General features: G+C 36.7%; 3 protein-coding genes across 3 annotated transcripts; 1 reads left to right on the top strand and 2 right to left on the bottom strand.

Annotated features, from left to right (window-relative positions):
* Positions 1-9,081: 9,081 nt before the first annotated feature.
* On the bottom strand, positions 9,082-12,661 carry LOC117341620. The gene is made up of 2 exons (XM_033903474.1): positions 12,547-12,661; positions 9,082-10,925 (listed from the first exon to the last, which is right to left on the bottom strand). Exons 1-2 carry the CDS (start codon positions 12,640-12,642, stop codon positions 10,518-10,520), a joined length of 504 nt encoding a protein of 167 aa, XP_033759365.1. The 5' UTR covers positions 12,643-12,661; the 3' UTR covers positions 9,082-10,517.
* LOC117343764 lies at positions 9,964-10,419 on the bottom strand. Its single transcript, XM_033906255.1, has one exon. It carries the CDS (start codon positions 10,417-10,419, stop codon positions 9,964-9,966), a length of 456 nt encoding a protein of 151 aa, XP_033762146.1.
* Positions 12,662-14,145: 1,484 nt separating the features above from the next.
* Positions 14,146-19,022, top strand: LOC117341611. Its single transcript, XM_033903461.1, has 8 exons — positions 14,146-14,313; positions 14,914-14,946; positions 15,686-15,777; positions 16,606-16,677; positions 17,824-17,956; positions 18,302-18,393; positions 18,584-18,655; positions 18,866-19,022. The coding sequence occupies exons 1-8, from the start codon at positions 14,289-14,291 to the stop codon at positions 18,998-19,000; spliced, it is 654 nt and encodes a 217-aa protein (XP_033759352.1). The 5' UTR covers positions 14,146-14,288; the 3' UTR covers positions 19,001-19,022.
* The last annotated feature ends 2,115 nt before the right edge of the window (positions 19,023-21,137 follow it).

Below are 21,137 nucleotides of genomic sequence, written 5' to 3'. Positions count from 1 at the left end.
AGAATCGGGAAGATGGCTTGGTATTTCTCGTCACAGAAGAATTTGTTATTTGTGTAAATCGGATATTGGCAATGAATGTCATTACACATTTAAATGTGAAAATGAATCGGTAATATGTCTGAGAAAGAAATATTTTCCTGAAACTACTTTACTTATCCTAGTCGAAACAAAATGCAAGGATGTTCAATATATTTAATGTTAAATTCTATAAAAAAAATAGTGTAAGATTTTCAAGCTAGGCGATTGGGTGCCGTAGGCTAAGTTCGAGGCCCGGTCAGGGCACGAGTCATAAAGTTGTCTTCTTTCGTCATTTTTATGTGACATCGTAAAACGGGCACAAAATTAAAAAGAATTTTTAAATAAACCAAACGATGAACAAAACTGCACCATGCTGCTGTTTTAGCCTCCCGAGACCCGTTAGTGATGCTGGGGGCCAAAAAACGGAAATTCAGAAAGAAAAATCGTAAAAACACATGTTAGAAAAGAGAAAGAACCTTCACCATAATCAAATAAAGGTAAAGTTTGAAATAAAGTTCTTACCTGGCCTGGTTTTCGACCATTTTTGTTCAACGTGCCATCAAATGTATAGACTTTATATCTCCTTGGACTAATGGGCGGTATGACCGCGGCACCTCCTGAGTTTTGGACAGACCCGCCATCCTCTGGAGTCGAAGTCCTCTTCTTATTCAATTTCCTCACATTTTGCTTTGTGAGTCTGGTATCAAAATTTTCCTGAACAGCAAGCATCTCTCTGTTTTTTCTTCGCGATTTAAACTTAAGACTTTGATGTAATAAGCCTCTAGCTTTATCGCGTTTAAATGTCTCGGTGTAATGTTTGGTTTACCAGGTGTTCGGTACAACATTAGGGCCGAGCTGGAATTAAATGTCAATTATTTGCTATATCATGTTACAATCTGTTGTTTTATGTTTAAATAATCAGTGAGTATATATGTATTGGTACCATTATTCCACATATCCCATTCCCGGATAGGATTACCTTCTAATCCACTGCGTAGTATCGCCAATCCTGTCAATATACATACACTGTATAGTTTTTGAAGAGCAGGACAGTCCTGTCAAAATTAGTTTAAAAAGATTAATCAAATAATTTTGTTTTTGCGATTTCAAAATAACTTTTTGTTGTCACAATGTATTCTTATTTCTTGTTGATTTTTTTTTTTTTTTTTTTCAATTTTTTTTTTCAATATTTTTTTCTTCAATTTACAGAATATTCCAAATGATATGCTGTTAGTGTGAAATTATTCATCCCTCTAAGTATCTGTCAAACATTGCATCCATGCCAAGTACGTTTAGACAATGTTTTTTCACAGGCATCTGCTTCTGGTTAGTAATAATAGAAACAAAATATATATACCCTACTCATACTATGGTAGGAGTAAGGTTAATATTTTTTCCTATTAATAAGAACCAGACGCCTGTGGTTTTATCGATGCAAGTTCACATCACTCATACAATATAATAGATAAAAAAAACCGGTATGTATAATCCGGCATGGAGTAAAAAAAAAAAAAAAAAGAGAGAGAGAGAGAAAAGTAAAACAAGAAATATCTTTAAAAAAGATAAACGGCATAGTTTTAATGCTGGTGGTTGTAATGTAAAACTGTCGGTGAAATAAATTAACGAACTAATGCGTTTCAGCACGGATAATAAAATTATATCAGTTTGAATCATTTTTGGTGATAATAAGACTACATATCCGCATTTTGCATTTACCGCTACATTGACCAATCACATACTTCATCTTGACCAGTAACGCCATCTGGCGCGTCATATCCGGGACCGAAAGGATATTATACGGCTATGCCGAAATAAAAGCAGGTGAAACAATGCTTCCTGAACCCTATATCAGTTATAGTAAAAAACAAATACATTTATACTGGCCAACCTTATCAGCCCTTGATCAGATACGGGCGATGTGCTAAAGCACGAGACATCCTTATACATCGACAGATATAAGGACAATATACACGTTTCAGTACTCCACAGTAAGTCTACACATAAAATGTCCATTTTAAACACACATCAAGATACACGCGTACGTTTTGCTCACGATCTCAGTACAATTGTGTATATATATAGATATACGTAATTCGCGATTCAAAATGGCGTCTGATCTGTACCGCTGTTGCTACGTACAACTACGAGCGACAACAGACAATAGCCGTACTTATTAATTGTTTGATATCAAGTGTTATTAATTTGCGCGCTATCTACCCGATCCTCGGGGTCACCCGTCTTTGGGTTATGGTGTCGGGTACAAAGAAATGTTTGTAAGGCTGTCGTGTAATGGGGTAACACGAGACACCACCTGGGGGAAGCGATCTGGGTCAAAGGTCAGCCTTTTTTGGAAGTTTTCCCTTTGTGTTAAATATATTGTACGTATATTTGTATCCATGTTCGATATACAGATATATTTACATACCAAACAGTATATTGTAGTAACTTTTAATGTGACAGAATGTCAGGATCAACATAATCTCTGGTGCGTTTGAAAGAAAGCACGGCGATTATTGTACCGTGTCATCATGACCCTCTGTCGCCATTTATTCGGTTTCGTATGCCGTGAACGAAGAGGGGTTCATTTTGATTTGTGATCTTCACACTTTTGTTATGTACACTTATCGCTAAGATACGTTTCGCTGATTACCTTCTAGTTCATTCCATTGAGGTTGAAGCTGCACTAATGTTAACGACTGGTATTTTGACGTCAAGACAAGGTGTCTGCGAATAGCAAGTTTATAATTTTCTACAGCGACAAAAAAAACGCGAGTGCCTCTTTCAATGGGACTCTACTGTATTTTAAAATGATGGATTATCTATTAGGATTAAAGTAAAAACAAGAAATTTCGGCGAATCACACCCCCTCTCTCTACCGGATATGAAACTATATTATGCCTTGAACATATAGATGCTCAAATCGTAATAAGCAGGCTCGTTCCGTGAGATGCAGCCCCGGCAATCCTTTTCTTTGACGTTGGTCAAAAGTCAAAATATTGGTCAAGTGACCTAATTTTGACAGAGGACACACCGTCTCACGCTAGTATTAATTAGTGTATGAGATAGTGCCTACACAATCTTTTCTTCGATGTAGGTCAAAGTCAAAATGTAGGTCATTGTGACATAGTTTTGATACAAAACATACCACCTCACCTACCGTTGCGAGAACCCATGGTCTAAGTATTAGTGTCAATTAGTGTAGGAGATAGAGCCTGGACAAGATAATGTGGAATGAAAAGGGAGGTAATAATGGAAGTACTGGCGGATACAACACAGAAATTACCCCCCTTTGGGGCGGGGTGGGTTGTTGGGGGCTTATTACTGGTCAAATCGGAGGCAGCTCTTACAAGGGAGACAATTAATCAAAATCTATACCGCGGCCTTCAAGTTTACTGACCGACGCAACACTACAATACACGGTACAGGTACTGTGATACCACAGGCCCTTGCGAATACAATGTTAATTTTGAAATTTGTGATATTGCAGAGGTCTGTGTACTGTGGAAACTTCAAGGGTGGCAACTCTGCCGCTTGCAAATCGGCACCTCTCCTCACTTCAATCAACTAAAAAAAAAAAAAAAAATAAACCACTGACACAAAAGTGTTATATAATGCCTTTTAAAATATCTGATCATTGAAAGAAGGACAGTTTTAAGACATATTTTTAAAGTGGTGAGTTTGGGACCTTTTTCAGAATTATTCATCATTTACACCAAACTCAGGGTTGGATACTCTTCCCTAAAATTAGTTTTCTCGGCATGTCTTTATACTGTCTAATAAGAGCAGTTTTGATGTTTGAAATACCTTATATGCCATGACCTTGTGATATTATTAACAACCGCCATTTGCATTTCAAGGTCAAAATAAAATCAGTGTTTATACATATTATGAAGTCAAATCTTGTCAAACCAACGCTCCTATTGTGTGCTTTAGACACTTGTGAAAAAAACGACCTGTCTTTTTTGTGCAATATATGCGATACAAATGAGCTAGTTATGTCCTCCTGAAGCATGCAATTTTCGCATGTTTTGTCGAAATTGACAAACAGCATCACAAATAACATGTCAACAACATGTCCCACGGTTTTCCATGATACATGGTAAATTGGCCTTTTTATGACTAGATAAAGATATACAGACCACAAAAAATACCGAGTGTCCATGGCGAGTATCCATTGATAAAGCAGGCTGGCTCAGAGGCCTCCGACATTTAATTGAACCTCTTACTGACATATGCACACTTCACATACAGTGAGAATTGGTTTACTTTCCTAAGCCTTGATGAAAATTGACTTTACTCTGGAAATGAATGTTTTGCAACAGGCTCGTTTCATTTGCTATAAATGATTGTAATATGAGCTCTATCTTTATTTTTTCATTTTTTGTATTTGTTTCATTTTTGCAGTTTAAGACATATTATCAAAACAGTACCACTGTAGTGCAACTAGTACGGCAACGATGTTTGGACTCGTTTCCGGTATCGCTTCGGCGACATAACAACTTCGACACGGCGATAAACACAAGTCAATATCTGCTTTTACATGTATTCTAGGGATGCAGGGTAAGTTATGAATGATAAAGCATATATTAAGGTTTCACCAAGCCTTCAAAGAGATATCCTTTTTTATCCAAGATTTCAGTAAATAGATTTGAATGTCACGCATAAACAGATAATACCACTTTCAGCTTCATTTGGCTTCGATTTGTCGATTTGTTTTAGGACAATCTTCTACAGTGATTCAATTTTTCAAATGTCCAGATTTTGCCCTTTCTTTTGATATATAATTTGATTATGATAGTCTGATAAAGATAAAAAAATAATCCCAAATTTGTGTTCGATATCAAACTTCTATTGCAACGGTTTGGAACTTGGTAGTGTGTACGGTTGTGACACAAACTGCACTGAATCGAGTGTACGGTTTCGACTTATTTCTTTCAGATATGGACACGGAAACATGGATCAGTTTTTATGCTATTATTATAATTCCGGTAAGAACACCACGACGAAGTCCTTAAGATTAGGAGTTTGGAATTAAACGTCCAGACCGGAAAACTTGGGTACAGTACTCACAATTTCCTGGTGGTCCCAAGCATTTTACACCAAAAGGACAAAGTATATCAATAAAAAGCGGAGAGCCTGGTAACCTTATTATAAGCATACACGATTTAAATGATAGAGATAAATTGAATGAAACGCTCATTCGAAGCCCACTCGCCAAACGAGTACGGACAAAGCATTCTATTCGGAGCGCTGAAGAAGGAACATCTGATGACCAACAACAGGCTACGGACACTACTGAAGACGACGATTTTGATGCCACATTCACCTATTTAGTTCATGATTGTGAAACGGATTTTCATGCAGACGATGAAACAGATACCGAAACGCACAACGAAGCATATCTCGCCAAACTTATTCCATCCGTTTTACGGACGCTGAGGAAACATGACCAGGTTGAAATATGGACTAAATTCAACGAGCTATTAAGCAAAGATGAGTTCCCTACAAACAACATTTCTTACCTGCTCTTTCTGGATGGCGTTAGATGGTATAGCAACGAAAAGTCCATGGGTATGAGGTACGATGACAATGTCCAAAAGTTTTGGAGAATAGGATTTAAACTATTTCATGGTCGCTTCTTCAGATTCATGGGGGGTCCTAAACATAAAGGGCAGATACTTTTCGGAGAGTCGTCGAAAAGTTGTTTATCACCTGCGGAGGCAAAAATCAATTTTGCCATACCCATGAGAAAGATAAAAGATTCCATGAATGCACCGGTCCCTGCACCAAACATAACACCTGGCGTTCTTCGCACAACGCTGAACACATTTGCAAAACAGTCAACAAATGAGAAGACCTACAAAATATGTCTAGACGGAAATAAAATTAACGCCAGTACTTCAGGAATACTAGGAGATGTGGACCTTTTTGGATTTGAGTCAGAGCCAACACTCTCGCAGCGACAAGATAAACTTAGAATCGAATTGAGCATGACCGAACAAGCCACGAAATTCACCGAACGCTTCGATCTCGACTTTGACATATCATACCTTCTACCGTTGGCTGCATCCAGTTTGGTTGAGAAACTGAAAATATTGGTAACACTGCTCAGTGAGCGTACGAAAGAATTAAGACTGACAAAACTGCAAGGCTGTGTTCACTTACCAAATTGAAGGATATAGCAGGTGACAATTGGAAAAAAATAAGCCTTTCGAATGCAATCAGTGCAATTTCAACACAAATATATGACATAGAAACGTGTCTTAGAAGTACATTGCTACTTATTGACAGGTTAGGCCTGAACGGATGCTCTTCAGACTACATACTTAACGGAAGCATAAAACTTGCCAAGCAAACGAATTATAGACACCTGAATGACATTCCGGAACAAACTGAGGATTGCAGATTGATTAAGCAAAGGAGTGAACAGTAGTTCAGTATCAGAGAATCAGCAGTGGTCACAGGGCAGTACACTGAATAAGGCTCTTGGATTGGATACCCTCAAGGCTCAACAGGAGCATTATGATCACGTTCGGTTTTGGGAAAAAAGGGACGCCACTTCGGCAAAACTTCAAGAACAGTTTGACTATGGCTCTCAGGATGAAATACACGCAGTTGAAACGGCCGTGTCGAAGGTGCTACCTGTCTTCTTTCCAGAACTGCATTTCTCCGAAGAAGGTTGTGTAAAACTACAAAACCAAGACATGGTTATCAGTCCTGATGGCAGCTGTTATGCAAAATCAACGGGGGAAAGTAAAATGGTAGTTGAAATAAAATGTCCAAACTAATACCAAGCCGTTGCCATTTCGAATTCCAAACCGTACACATTTTCGCATTGAAACTGATCCAAACTGTTGCGTCGAGATTGACACAACGATGTAAACAATTAGTCATACTAGGTCGTTTCTGGATCAAATGTAACAATCTATGTATCCAATTTATGGGCATTAACCCAGGGTATCGTTTTTCACTCATGTTCTGTGGAAATTTTGCAAAATTAAACAGGATAAAGGCAAAAGTTTGGAAATGTCGGTAGGAATTCGCATCTCCTTCAAAGTAAATAGCAATATTGTATGTTTTATATAAACAATCTGCATGAAAACACCGTACTTATATAAAGCTTAATACTTCATAAAACCGTGAGTTGAACATAGGGTTGTGACAACATGCGCATGATGTTAAAATAGCACTAGTTTGAACCTACCGTTTTGCTTCTTCTGTATCGAGGCGTATACCGGAAACGGGTCCAAACATCGTTGCCGTACTAGTTGCACCACAGTGAGTACATGGTCAAACAAATAACACACACTAACACTGCAGCCCTTTGGCAATCACAATCATCACCACCGCCGCCGCCGCCGCCGCCGCCGCCGCCGCCGCCGTCGTCGTCGTCACCACTAGTCCTCGCTCGTCGTTTATCATCAATATCTTCATATCATTAAATACATTATCATCATTTATAAGTATAATATATGCAACTCATATTTAGTATAGTGCAGTATTTTGGGATGGGCTCGGATTTTGGCGTTAGCCCTGAATGCTTTAAAATTCTGGCGTTGACACATAAGAACTGCTGTTTTGAAATACTCCCAAAATATTCTCTTTTCTTTCTTATTTCAATTCAATTTCTTCATTCTGTAATTATATATAAGCCCTGCAACTAGCTTATTAGAGTAGCGTTGAATGCTTACACATGCACTTACACTTCGATAATCACACAATGACAAATCTACATGCGAGTCCCGAGTATGAACTCATAGAGTTACTGGGAATACTTATATCTAATATTGTGGCACTGAGCCTCATTATGTTTAAACAACGCAGCTAAAATAAATAAAAAAAAATGTAGATTGATCAGTGATCACATAACGTTCAGGTCGTTTTGCAGTCTTATTCCATTTTTTTTTTTTAGAATTTTTGAATCTCAGTGCTGTATATAAGTACACACAGTAAAACGTCGGGACATAGAAAATCACTTTCTATGTAAATCAATTTACATTTTGATCGAACAAACTTATTTGTTTAAACACAGTTGTCTGTTTTATCACGTAGAGGGTATCACAGGTACCTTTGTACGATAAGAAGAGGCAGGTCTAGATTTGTATGCGTTCTATATAATCAGGTGTTATCGGTGTAAACAAAACGAGGCTTTTTGTTTTATACATATCTGGATATATTCCTGTAAAAATACAACGTACTGCACTCACAAGTACACACACATACGGATTGTGATAACGATATCAGGAATGGGCATAAAGGGTCAAAGATTTAGGAAATGCATTTTACACATGAACGTGTATTTGAAGTTATAAACCGTCTGTCTGTCTGTCTGTCTGTCTGTCTGTCTGTCTGTCTGTCGGCCTGTTTGTCTGTCTGCCTGTCTGTTGGCCTGTCTGTCGGCCTGTCTGTCGGACTCTGTCACTATCTAATAATTATATATACTATATATTTCCCGAGTTAAGTTGGTTCGTAAACATCCTAAAATGGTTCCTATTTAAATATGTAATTTCTTAGAGGTCTTACAAAACTGGACAGAAACCAAATAATACGATTTAAGATTCAAACATTGGCCAGCATACTCCAACCTTAGTCCCAGTAATAGATAAAATAGTATTCCACGGTCTATCCAATTAATTAATTCCAGATATTTTGTTCGGAAACTTCACTAAGACAAACTTATTTTAGTTTTCATATCACATCACATAAATCTGAACGTCAGAAAATGAACGTGCATATACATTTCCTATCCTAGTACTTGGCAATTTCACATGATGTGTGCGCAATGTCTGCAGGATGCACAAGAGTCTGCATGACATGCGCACGACTGTATCGTGTGCGTACGATCGGCTATTTAAACGAAGCGCGTGTGATAATTATCGCGGTTGATACAAATTGAAGAAGTGATTACAATTAATGTTTAAACGTTCGGCACTTTTTGGTTATAAAGATGTTATATACATAGTTTCTGTAATATCCTTCATTGAATAATATATGTCAGCTTATCCATCTTAGAGTTTATTTTAGAAAATAAAATAAAATATTGTGATTTTTTGTCTACCAGATAGAAATGCCTTGTTCGAACGAAGATGAACTTAAGTTTCTCTTTTTAACATTAGATCAGGCAAACAGTGTCCAATGTGCTTATGGCAGAGACACCTTTGACGCTTTTTTCTCTACTGGAAGTTATAATCATCATGATGAAATGATTAGCATGCGCAGTAGGCTGAAGATGGTTACTGGCTTCCGGTCCTTTGTAAAGTACGCAAGGGAGTGTACCAGTCTATCAGTCATTTTGGTAAATGTATTGAAAATGGTTCAAAACCGTTATATTTCAAATAAATCGGCTACTTACAAGAAGCGTTTCAAATAACAGGCCTATGCATTCTATACTGTCACGATGTTGAAAGTAAAGGAAACTTCGAGCGTGCTTAAAACAACCATCTTTGATTTGAACAATCAATAATTATAAAACTGACAGTAGAATCAGCTTTTATCGACACATACATAGTCTTTATTATCATTTCATGGTGTATTTTTGAGGCCAAGCCAAGCAGAGAGAAGAATAACTACGACAGGCGATCGTATGGAACACCGCAGAGCGGATACACATTAAACTTTCGTTTGACCCCGTCTTCCCACGTGATCACGGGGCCAGGGTCTGCACCTGGCTTTGTCTTGGGTTCGCACGCCAGATCAAGCCAAGTTCCGAACGGCCCTATAATTAAACAAACTTCCGGTCCGTCGTGATCATTCGGCTGACCAGTATGCCAATTTGTAAATTCACTTTTCACGGTTCCCCAAAACACATCTTTTCTATTCGGATTCGTCCCGTTTAACCAATGAGGAACCCCAGTTCGTCGGATGATGGTCTTGGCAAGATTGTTCCACTTTTCATTAGGTAGGGTAGCTAGGTCTGCGTTCTTGTCGATATTCTTGCATCTCTGCCTAGCAACATTCCCTTGTGTCAAATATTCCGTAACGAGGATAAAACACCGAATCCTTCAATGAAAATAAGCAATACCCATTTTGGAATGGTTCGAACTGAGCACATTCGTATTTGATGGTAGAGTCCTTGCTTGGCGGACGGTCTCCGCGGACGGTCGAGCGATGCATGAGACGAAGACCCGCCACTTCTACCGGACTCTGTGATCCTGCTCCGGCGATATGGGCAACTGAAGGGTTGTTCAGCAGCAACAAATCCCCGGACTTGTACTGATGAGAGTAAATCAGATTCGAACCAAGAATCTTTCCTAACAACATGTCCTGGATAAATCGTGTCTGTTCTTGTGATAGAATTTCATCCTGGTCACCATGGCGACGAATGTATTGTCCAGAGAGGCTATTCAGAGCCAGCATAATGGTGTCATCGTTTCGGACAGGGTGTTTGTATATCAGAGGCATGTTGATACTTCCATTGAATCCACTGACATATAAAATGGTTTCCAGGTAGGCTCTGTCTTCCGGAGGGAACAAATCCACGATTTCCTTCAGTGGTGCGATCAGAGTTGGACCATTACGGATGGCGTTAACGCAATAAATGAAAGTAAAATGGTGTGGAGCGGGACACTGTTTCCGTCGACGTGCCATCCCTCAATCCCCTGTCCGGGAATACCCTCAGTCGGGTCATTGGAGAAGTAACCTATATGCGGATCAGGAGTCTTTGGGTGGAACTTCCGCCGTAGCGAACTGGTCTCCTTGAAAGCTGGCCCCAGTTTGTTGGTAAACTTGATTTGTTCTTGCCATGTTAAATTCTGACTCCTGAACAACAGGAACCTGTACATATACGCTTCCTGTCTAAGTGCGTCTGCGCAGTTTTGATTCAGTGACGTAAGGTCAACACCGATGACCTCTGCACCAAACACGCTTGTTAGAGGTTTTATTTCGTATCCGCAGTTAGGGAAGGGAACCTGTAAATAGAAGATCAAATGCTGTATACAGAAGAGAAACATGTAAATATACGATTAAATGTTGTATATAGAAAAACTTATGATATGCAGTCACCTTATTTAAGTCCTGACATTCAAATTATATACGTGCCACTACCACAAAATACACATTAAAAGCTTGGTATGAGGTCATTTTTATTTATTGAGTAAAACATTGATTTTTTTCTCTTTGCCCCACATTTATATCTCGTAAAACCCCAATACAATGTCCCTCATTTACATACAGTAAAACCTTGATATAACGCCCCTCGTTTATATAGAGTAAAACCTTGATATAATGCCCCTCGTTTATATACGGTAAAACCTTGATATAACGCCCCTCGTTTATATACGGTAAAACCTTGATATAATACACAGTACATTCTCAGTAAAATGTCAATTTGTGTAATATGTAAAAACAATTGTCTCTAACCCGACACCAATGTCTACATGAATTGGTGACAGATCATCGCTACAACAGAAGGTAAGCGAGGCAGAAATTCCTTCACGGAATAAATCACTTTGCATTACAAGTATGCCTGTTTAGCGCTAGGAGCAGAGCTATATCGGTCAATATCATTTGCTTCGAACGAGTGGTAAGGATGACAGTTTTTTTTTTTATTAAAACATGACGATAATTAAATGCGTAGTTAACAGAATTATCGAGTCGCTTCCTATAACCTTATTGTAAAGGGGATGAATATTTTGTAAAGTTTTTTTTTATTATTTACTTTTTTATTATTAAATATACACCCGGCAGCCGTAGTCATCTGGGATCCAGAAACCAGAAATAGTTCGCCCATTTTGAAGGATCAGAGCTAAACATTTCAGATAATGTACTTATTGTGAATCAGATACGACTACCACATAGTGTCCGAGTATACCGCCTCACACAGAAAAGGCGCAAGGGAGCTAACTCTGATACAGTTTGATACACGGCATTCTGTTCCATGTTGAATTTTGATTCGACCAGATTTGACTTTATGATATGTATAAACACGGATTTTATTTTGTACTTTAAATGAAAATGTTGGTTGTGAATATCACATAGATATGATATATATGGACGTATTTCAAACATCATAAAGGCTATTATTAGACATTCTAGAGAATGCAAAGATGCAAGTTTTCTCTTTAATGCTAAAACGCTTCGTTTGAGGTAAAGACGCAAATTTCTCAAAAAAACCCAACACAAACACCACTCTAACATTTTGTCTTAAAAACGCCTTCCTTAATATGATTGAGTGTCTTAAAAAGTAAAATATAGGGCCAGATTGAAGGTCAAAATGTGTATACGTACATAAAGTAAAATCCTGTCAAACAAATGCTCCTACTTTGTGTTATAAACACTTGTCAGCATAACAGCTTTGCGATTTTTCGTGTTTGATTATTTTTGTGACTTTAAATTATTCGATGCTACATCTTACCACAAAGTCACTCTATAGAAGAAACTGATAGCATATATAGCAAATAATTGGCGATATTAAGAAACTACATGTCCAAACGAACTATTTGGTATATTACATAACTATATTTATACTTTGTGGATCTTTACTCCTACATAGATGACCCATATTTTTTCTGTGATAAACTAGAACACTACCTGATCACGACAGTCCGTCTGTATGTCACGCTGACAACTTTCCCCCGATGCACTCACACCCATCCATACCAAAACAGCAGCTGTAACATAATACATGTTTAGAATGGTAGGTACCGGTCTGTACGGCGGCGAGAGGTCCGAACGAACTGTCTACCTCCAATATCTCTCTATGGACGATCCACGTTATCACTGAGGATACACAGAATGACGACACATATAGATGTTTACATTATATCTATATTACATATACAGACATATATCATGTAATCATATCTTAACAGACGCAGTGTACACACTATTAATGCTTGCAACAGGCAGAGTACTTTAATTAACGGGGGCGGGGCGACAATGCAACGACCTCAGGTGTTGTAGTTAGGGATTTGGTACAAAAAGTGGATGCTCAACAAGGAGAGGGGGGAGGGGGAAATAAGAGGTTAGTCAACTATCAACTTATCGCCTCTATCAACTTAACGTGACATTAGAAAAACATTCAGTGTATCAAACAGAAGATAAACTATTCCAGACCCTGCAGGGGTCATATGGTACAACCGGCTTTTACGTTATATATAAAACAAAACGTATCATTCATTTGAACATGAATTTAAAACAAATGTTTACAAGTGTTGTAGTTGTTACGAAATGTCCATGTAACAGTGACCACTTTAAAACAAAGGGTCACCTATTCGACTACAGTACATCACATCAGCTTGTACCACTGTCGTGTGACTGTTACGGAAACGGAAGTTTTGCGTCGTTTCCGGTTCCCGCTTCGAAAGGAAAACAAGGTGAGTGTGTGATCAAAATTAGTATTGAATATTATATTCACAGGTAGTTGGTAATTGTTGTGTTATTTGTACATTAAAACGATAGTTTAGTGAACTGGTTTTCTCGTCGACCGTTTCCGAAAATAATCGTCATGTATTTGATTCACCCCAAAATAACATCAGTTAGTTCCTGTTAATGTCTATAAATAACCAATGTATCAATCATGATCACGTTATCAACGTTCCATTGACATATAAAACATGCTTAATGGGGCAGTAACTAACTTTCAATATGGAATTAATTGTGTTTTTTAGCAAATTTTGTCTGGTCCTCAAGAAAACAAAACAAGAAAAGTAGTTCTCGTGAGCTTTCGAGAGGTGTTACACGAAATTTAACCTATTTCCTTTTGATCGAATGGACTGTACAAAATAAAACATAAAAACAATCAACCTTTTAATGCAGAAACAATGTACATCGCAGTGGCTTATAACCTTGCGAAACTACTTACGGACGCCAATTTTGATTTGACACTCACCTTGATTTTCCTTCAAAATGGGAACCGGAAATGACGCAAAACATCAGTTGCCGTAACAGTTTCACTACAGTGTGTACACTAATTTCTTTGATTCTACTTCATTGTTACCATCTCGTCACAATTTTCAACCTTGGTGTCAATAGGATCGTGATAGAGGCGAAACATCCTAAATTGTCAGTCGAGTCGTTTACCATCTCGGACAAAACATATATCAGTGCTAATACATTGGTCATTAGTCTGAAGATGACAGTGTAGTCATGGAATCGTCACACTCTTAAATGTCATTTCTATTGTGTTACATAACTTCTATCACAGCAGACAGATTATCACCTTATCAGACACATTGAAAGCAGAGCCATATCGTATCTCTGACGGGACCACACGTCTTACTAGACTTTCTTGACATCATACTGGAATCGGATAGATCATATTTGAATCAGCTATGGTGCATCTAAATAATATATTTGGTAAGTAATAATTTACAAATATCCTTATTCACCAAATACATGTACTTGTTTTAACTGTTAACTGACCTAAACATCTACTCGTTATAGAAAGGTTCCGGAACACAAAGGTTCAGCTCGCATATGTTAGAAATATAACTTAGTTGCGTGTACCTGAAGTTTACACATGTTTATCAAAAATAGAAATTGATAAAAAAATTAACATTATTTTTTATACAATAATTTTGTTTTTAATAATGTTCGTCACTTTGAGGCTAAACCGGGGTTGGGGGCCTCGTTTGAGAAAGCACGGTCTGTTAAGAAATTCCCCGGCTTGTATCCCACGTGCATAGAACATATGCATTTATGAACCTTAATTTGATGTTACGCTTGATTATATGAAATACACTTGATGTTCACCTAGGTGACTAGGGTTCGATTGCCCGATCGAACGTGAAGGTATGGTGATCACCTGCCTCATCAGGTGGGTTTTCTCCGGGTACTCGGTTTCTCCCCAAAGTAAGACCCCTCTCGCGCTTCCATCCGGGCTAACAAGGGTCATTGATATACGTTTTTATCGCATGTTTTTTTTTGTAAATTTATGTTTTTGTTTTTGTTTTTCAGGATGTTTCCTCCTTGTTTTTAGCTGGCCCTTTTGTAAGTGATTGCTAATTTCTTCAATGGCACATATTTCAGTAACGGGGGATAGTAATTATGTCTATAACAAGTATTATTAAATAGTTTAAACTCGTCATGATTTTTACATCGAAGTCATATTAAATGCCAGACAAATACTTGAGTGTTAAATGTGGGCACTTCAGGCTTTGTTCAGAAATAACATTTTTATTATCTAATAAACTGTTAATGTGTATACCTTAGTGCTAACCGGACATTTTCATTATCTAATAAACTGTTAATGTGTATACCTTAGTGATAACCGGACATTTTCATTATCTAATAAACTGTTAATGTGTATACCTTAGTGATAACCGGACATTTTTATTATCTAATAAACTGTTGATGTGTATACTTTAGTGCTAACCGGACATTTTTATTATCTAATAAACTGTTGATGTGTATACTTTAGTGATAACCGGACATTTTTATTATCTAATAAACTGTTGATGTGTATGCTTTAGTGATAACCGGACATTTTTATTATCTAATAAACTGTTAATGTGTATACGTACCTTAGTGATAACCGGACATGAACCCTTTTCAAGGCAATGTTTCGGTATTACGAGGTTGAAAAATATAGATCCATCCATCCATCCATCCATCCATCCATAGATGTACGGATCTATTAAAATGTAATAAGGAGATATTCCCTGAACGTACACTTCCGAAATAAAAGTATTTAGTGTCTCTTATAGATCTGAAAAACAATATTTTGTAGTGAGCGCGAAATTAACCTGCATTCTCTGTAATGATGCTGCAAGTATTGAGGATTGCATCGCCCATGGATCCCTGACTTGTAGGGATGACGAGGTAAGTATCACCTATATATTTCTGTCATTATAAATCACATTCCTTTGTATATATCGCTCATTAACATTAAAATGTAAGACAGGATTAACGAATTGTTGATAATCGGTGAAAATGTTATCAGATATCTACCTATATTTTACATATATATATCATGGTTGTCTCAACAGACATCCGTGATATGCTTGTTTTATAACATAATCACTAAAACACACCTATAATAACTGAAATCTCGACTTTCCTGTTGACCTGGAAGTAGCCTGACAGTATTGACATCTGATTGACTTAAACGCTTGAAAGGGTAGGACTAATTTCGTAACGTCACAGGTGTTCAATAGTTCGCACGTGACTAAAGTTCGAAACACCATACGTGTTCAATAGTTCGCATGTGATCATTGCCTGGTACTGAAAATTGTCCGGTGGTTTTTCTCTGGGTACTGTGGATTTCCTCCACCTCAAAAACTTGGCATGACCTTAAATGACCCTGACTGTTAATAGGACGTAAAAAAATAAACCAAACTAAGGTTATAAAAGAACAATGCCCGCTGATTACTGAGCCAATGATGAATGTTTCATTGTGCCACCACACTGCATAACACCCTTCCTATTTTGATTAATCACAGGAATTTGTACATCACTATTCATATTCAGTTGTTTCGACTCATTTATATCTTTTTCCTGACCTTCCCTTTGACACCTTTTGGTCCTAATGACCTTGAATGACCGAGTGTCTGTCAGGATACACTTTACAGTATTTATTTTCATGAATCCATAGCTTAAATATCTATGTGTCCGCTGTGAAGTTTTTAATAAATCATCTCTTAACTTCAGTATTGCTTCTTGGAAAAATCTACTACGGACAGTCTGACTGTATTGTTCAACGCAGGATGTCGTTCAAGAACAGTAAGTAATGCCTCCCCATAATTTGCTGAAGACATCACAACTTAATTAAGAAAGCAAGTAAAAAAAGATCAAATCTCGTCGAAATGTTACTGTTTCAAATATCCGAAGATTACTTGAAACCTTGACAATTTGATATTGAATGCACATTTTAAAACTTACACATAAAGCATGGTTCAATTTCGTTTTTGCCTCGACTTAAACTATCCACCCTTATCGGTAATCCTAATTGCTTTGGAATTAGATGTTTATTTTACGAATCAAATAAAATTATAACCTGGATGTGCCAGACATAAACACAAAACCATCCAACACTACTAACTAAACAATACTTAGTAAGTGATGCTTAGGTATCCATACAAAACCGATTAGACAAAGCTGCACGTTCAGTTTCATAGTACATGTATATTTAGGTCACGCTTACATAAAACAATACATGTATTCTATAATATGATAAGACTAATCATCGTTAACACAATGTAAATAGATTAAAGCAAAATGAAAAAAAGGTAAGAGATTTATTTTATTGTATTAATGTGAATTAAGCAGGTATCTTTTACCTTAAATATGTTACCGTCAATTGGAAGGAAACTTTGAAGTTGATAACGGCAGACAATTTCGTCAATTGGAAGGAAACTTTGAAGTTGATAACAACAGAAAATTTCTCTTTGTTTCTTCTTAATTGGTTGATTTATTTTATTGTATTTATGTGAATTAAGCAGGTATCTTTTACCTTAAATATGTTACCGTCAATTAAAAGGAAACTTTGAAGCAACAAAATAACAACAGAAAATTCCTCTTTGTTTTTTCTTAATTAGTTTTATTAATAACAATGGAAATAAATCATAATTATGCTTTGTATGTTTAAGACCTGTAAAAATATGTACTTCAGTGATTCATTCCGATACTCTAAACCAGTTGTCAAGACGTCAGCATTAGAAAGTATTGTGATTATCGTTTTTCACTTGTTCATGTCTGAAGTATGTTCCTTATATTAGGCTATATTTATATTAACTCAGCATGTGAAAAAACTACTCAATGATTCATTCCGAAATAAGAACATAGTAAGAGATCAACTTTAGAAAGTATTGTGTTAATAGTTGTTCACATCTTCGGAAATAAGTTCCATAACTATATCTTTTATATTAGGTATGTTCCATAATGGCCTCTTTAGCTGCCACAACCGGGAAACGATCTCTTGTTAATTGTGCAAATTGCTGCAATGACAACTCCACCCGAAACCAGCCGTGCAATGGATTCCTCTGTGGCCAAATGCCAAACAGTAAGTATAGGTATCGGTGTGTCATAATTAAGCTCATTGGAATGATATTACGTAGTTTAATGAAAAGTAATGCACACAATTTATGGATTTTTAGAAAATGAAGTAAATTACATATATAAGGTATAAGAAAATAAAGCATAATTATCATGCTAATTGGTGCAAAATAGAACCTTGACATTATTAGTTCACATATATATATATATCAAAACGACAAATGGCATGTTAGAATTTACACCTTATATATAATACTATACAAATTAAGTGTTGAAATATTTATAAATAAAGTATTGTTATGAAGCTATCACTATCACAAAGTTATAGTAGTAGTAGTGTAATGGTAATCAGTTACAGCACCAGCGAAACAGTGTCAGCAATGTCCCAACCCCGTCGCCTCTGCCACCGACTGCCCTTACATGGTTAATTGTAAACCTACAGAGGTAAGAATAATTATAATTCCTTTTTGTAACGGCACCAAACACTACAACATTAAATGGACGATTCCTAATGACATTTAAGATACATTAATGTTACAAAGGATACAAACGTCTGCATTATTATTCTGACGAAGGTGTAGGAATTCGATAATGACAACTATTGTATATGATATGTTTTATACCGCCTTTGTAGCTCTGTTACAGTGACATATACACGTATGGTGGTAGTACACTCCGCTATATGCGTGGATGCAGAGAAAAATCAGTAAGTTGCCTGTAATTCTGTGATCATAAAAGAAAATTTTAAAACGGAGCTAAATTATGAGTTTAAAGAAATAGTTTTCCGTGGTATTGAAACGCTTAAACTGATTTAAAAAATATATATTAAAATGATAATGTATATGTGTCGGCTGAATATTGTATACGAATTTATCGTTTAATTACATACAAATTATACTGTGTATTACTACACCAGCTCTGTGGGAACGGTACCGCAGTCCACAACACGGGCCGGATCCTGGCCGGTCGATCGGACTTCAATTTATGTTCTGAATGCTGTGATGGCGACCAATGTAGCTCGACAGGCTGTCACCAGATACAAAGAAAGTAACCAGATATTAATAAAGTTCATCCTATCATACAATTTGCTAAGTCGAGTGGTTATTTTGTTATACGGGATACATAGTACGAGCAAAGGGACATAACTCCTGATACACCAGTGTCACAAACATGAAAATACTCTGCAGTTATTAGAATGAAGTTCAACTGTTTTTAATCTCTACAAAGGGGTAGTATCAATTGACGTACAACGCCGCATGAGTTCATAAAAACGGTATTGTTCAATGTCTTGCATTTAATTTTGTTAAGTCCTAAATAAAACCCCACCAAAATGGCTAAACTTTTCTAAATCAACTGAAACAGGTAATCCTAATCTTTAGATATACAAAGATTTAACTTTTAAAAATCCCATATCTGCATGATCCAGATCGAATTGTATTTGAATCGGATTGGCAAATGCAAACGCAAGACCTAGACCAAAGGGAAGAAAATATTTATATGTAGTCTTTAAAAAACACTGACCTTAATTACATTACAGCCGAGGTAATTATATCAAAGAGGGTTATTAACCAGGAAAAGTAACGAGTGTGTTGGTGTAAATCATCAAAAGTTTGAAGCAGAACTAGAACGAAACTTTGCACTGAGATGTTTTTTATCAGTTCTACCTGGGGTAAAGGTGAGGAGTTGTAGATTGAGGGGATGGACGTCGTTAGGACCAGTGCATAATTATACAAATTAACCTAATGTCAGTCAGTCAATTTAAAGTAAATTTAAGCAAAAAATATCTTAAAAGATAAACGGCATATATTTAATGCTGATGGTGCCAGTGAAAAAAAATAATGAACTAATGCATTTCAGCACGGACAACAAAATCATATCAGTTTGAATGATTTCTGGTGATAATAAGACTTCATTTATGAATCAGGAATATAATTTTATAAATGTGTCATTTGAAAAGATACATCCACTTATTCAGCTTGCATTCAATCTTAACTTTGTTTCGTCTTTAACTTCATATCTGTATTTTGCATGTACCGCTACATTGACCAATGCCATACTTCATCTTGACCAGTAACGCCACCTGTCGTGTCATATCCGGGTCAAAAGAATATTATACGACTATGCCGAAACATTATAGTTTAATTTTACAACACTTTACGTGTATGACTTATAGATTACATTAAGTTCTCGAGTAAAACAATACTGATGTCAATGTGACTTTTAGCGCGGTATGGCTGAGAAGGTACAGAGGGAGAAGGATTTCGATTGAATAGTTACACTATACAGTTTCACGAACAGAACTTGTGTGTGACAGTATCGGACAGCTTACTGTAGGCGTAGATAAAACTAAAAGAGATTTGTCCAAAGATACAACCACGACAACATAGACCGGACCGTTTTTCAGCTTTCGGAGAAACAGTCCGACAGGGCTAGGGAGCGTCGAACAACAGATGCAGAGATATATTCATGAGATCTGTTCATTCTATATTACACGAGAGTCAGATTTAAAAAAATCTTATAACTGACACGTTCTACCATGTTATACGACTATTTCTACCACAATACGTGTTATTTCACTCTAAGACCATTGTGTAAACGTATGGACATGCGAATTAATATAACGATATACTATTAGCGGTATTTGACCTTCCGATCTTTTGATATTTTGTAGAAATTTATATATCCTACTGGAACTCACTTCCAATAAAAACAATGCCCGTTTTTCGGCATAGCCGTATAATATTCTTTTGTCCTCGGATATGACGCGACAGATGGCGTTAGTGGTCAAGATGAAACATGTGATTGGTCAATGTAGCGGTAAATACAAAATTCAGATATGCAGTCAAAAACGAAACAAAGTTAAGATTGAATGCAAGCTGAATAAGTGGGTTTGTCTTTTCAAATGACACATGAATAAAATTGTATTCCTGATTTAAATGCAGTCTGATTATCACCAAAAGGATTCAAACTGATATAATTTTGTTATCCGTGCTGAAATGCATATTCCACCAGCAGTTTTACATTATAACCACCAGCATTAAAGCTATGCCGTTTATCTTTTTTAAAGATATTTCTTGTTATATAATGACGTGTATCTGTGGGTAGACTAAGGCCTACAAGTCACAACCACAAACTATACTGAAACGAAAAAGAAACGCAACATGGAAAATTGTGATTAATTTTGTATT

Source organism: Pecten maximus, chromosome 2 (assembly GCF_902652985.1).
Source record: "Pecten maximus chromosome 2, xPecMax1.1, whole genome shotgun sequence".
Lineage (NCBI taxonomy): Eukaryota > Metazoa > Mollusca > Bivalvia > Pectinida > Pectinidae > Pecten > Pecten maximus.
The sequence above is the reverse complement of the archived record's forward strand: the minus strand, read 5'-3'. Positions and strand labels throughout refer to the sequence as shown.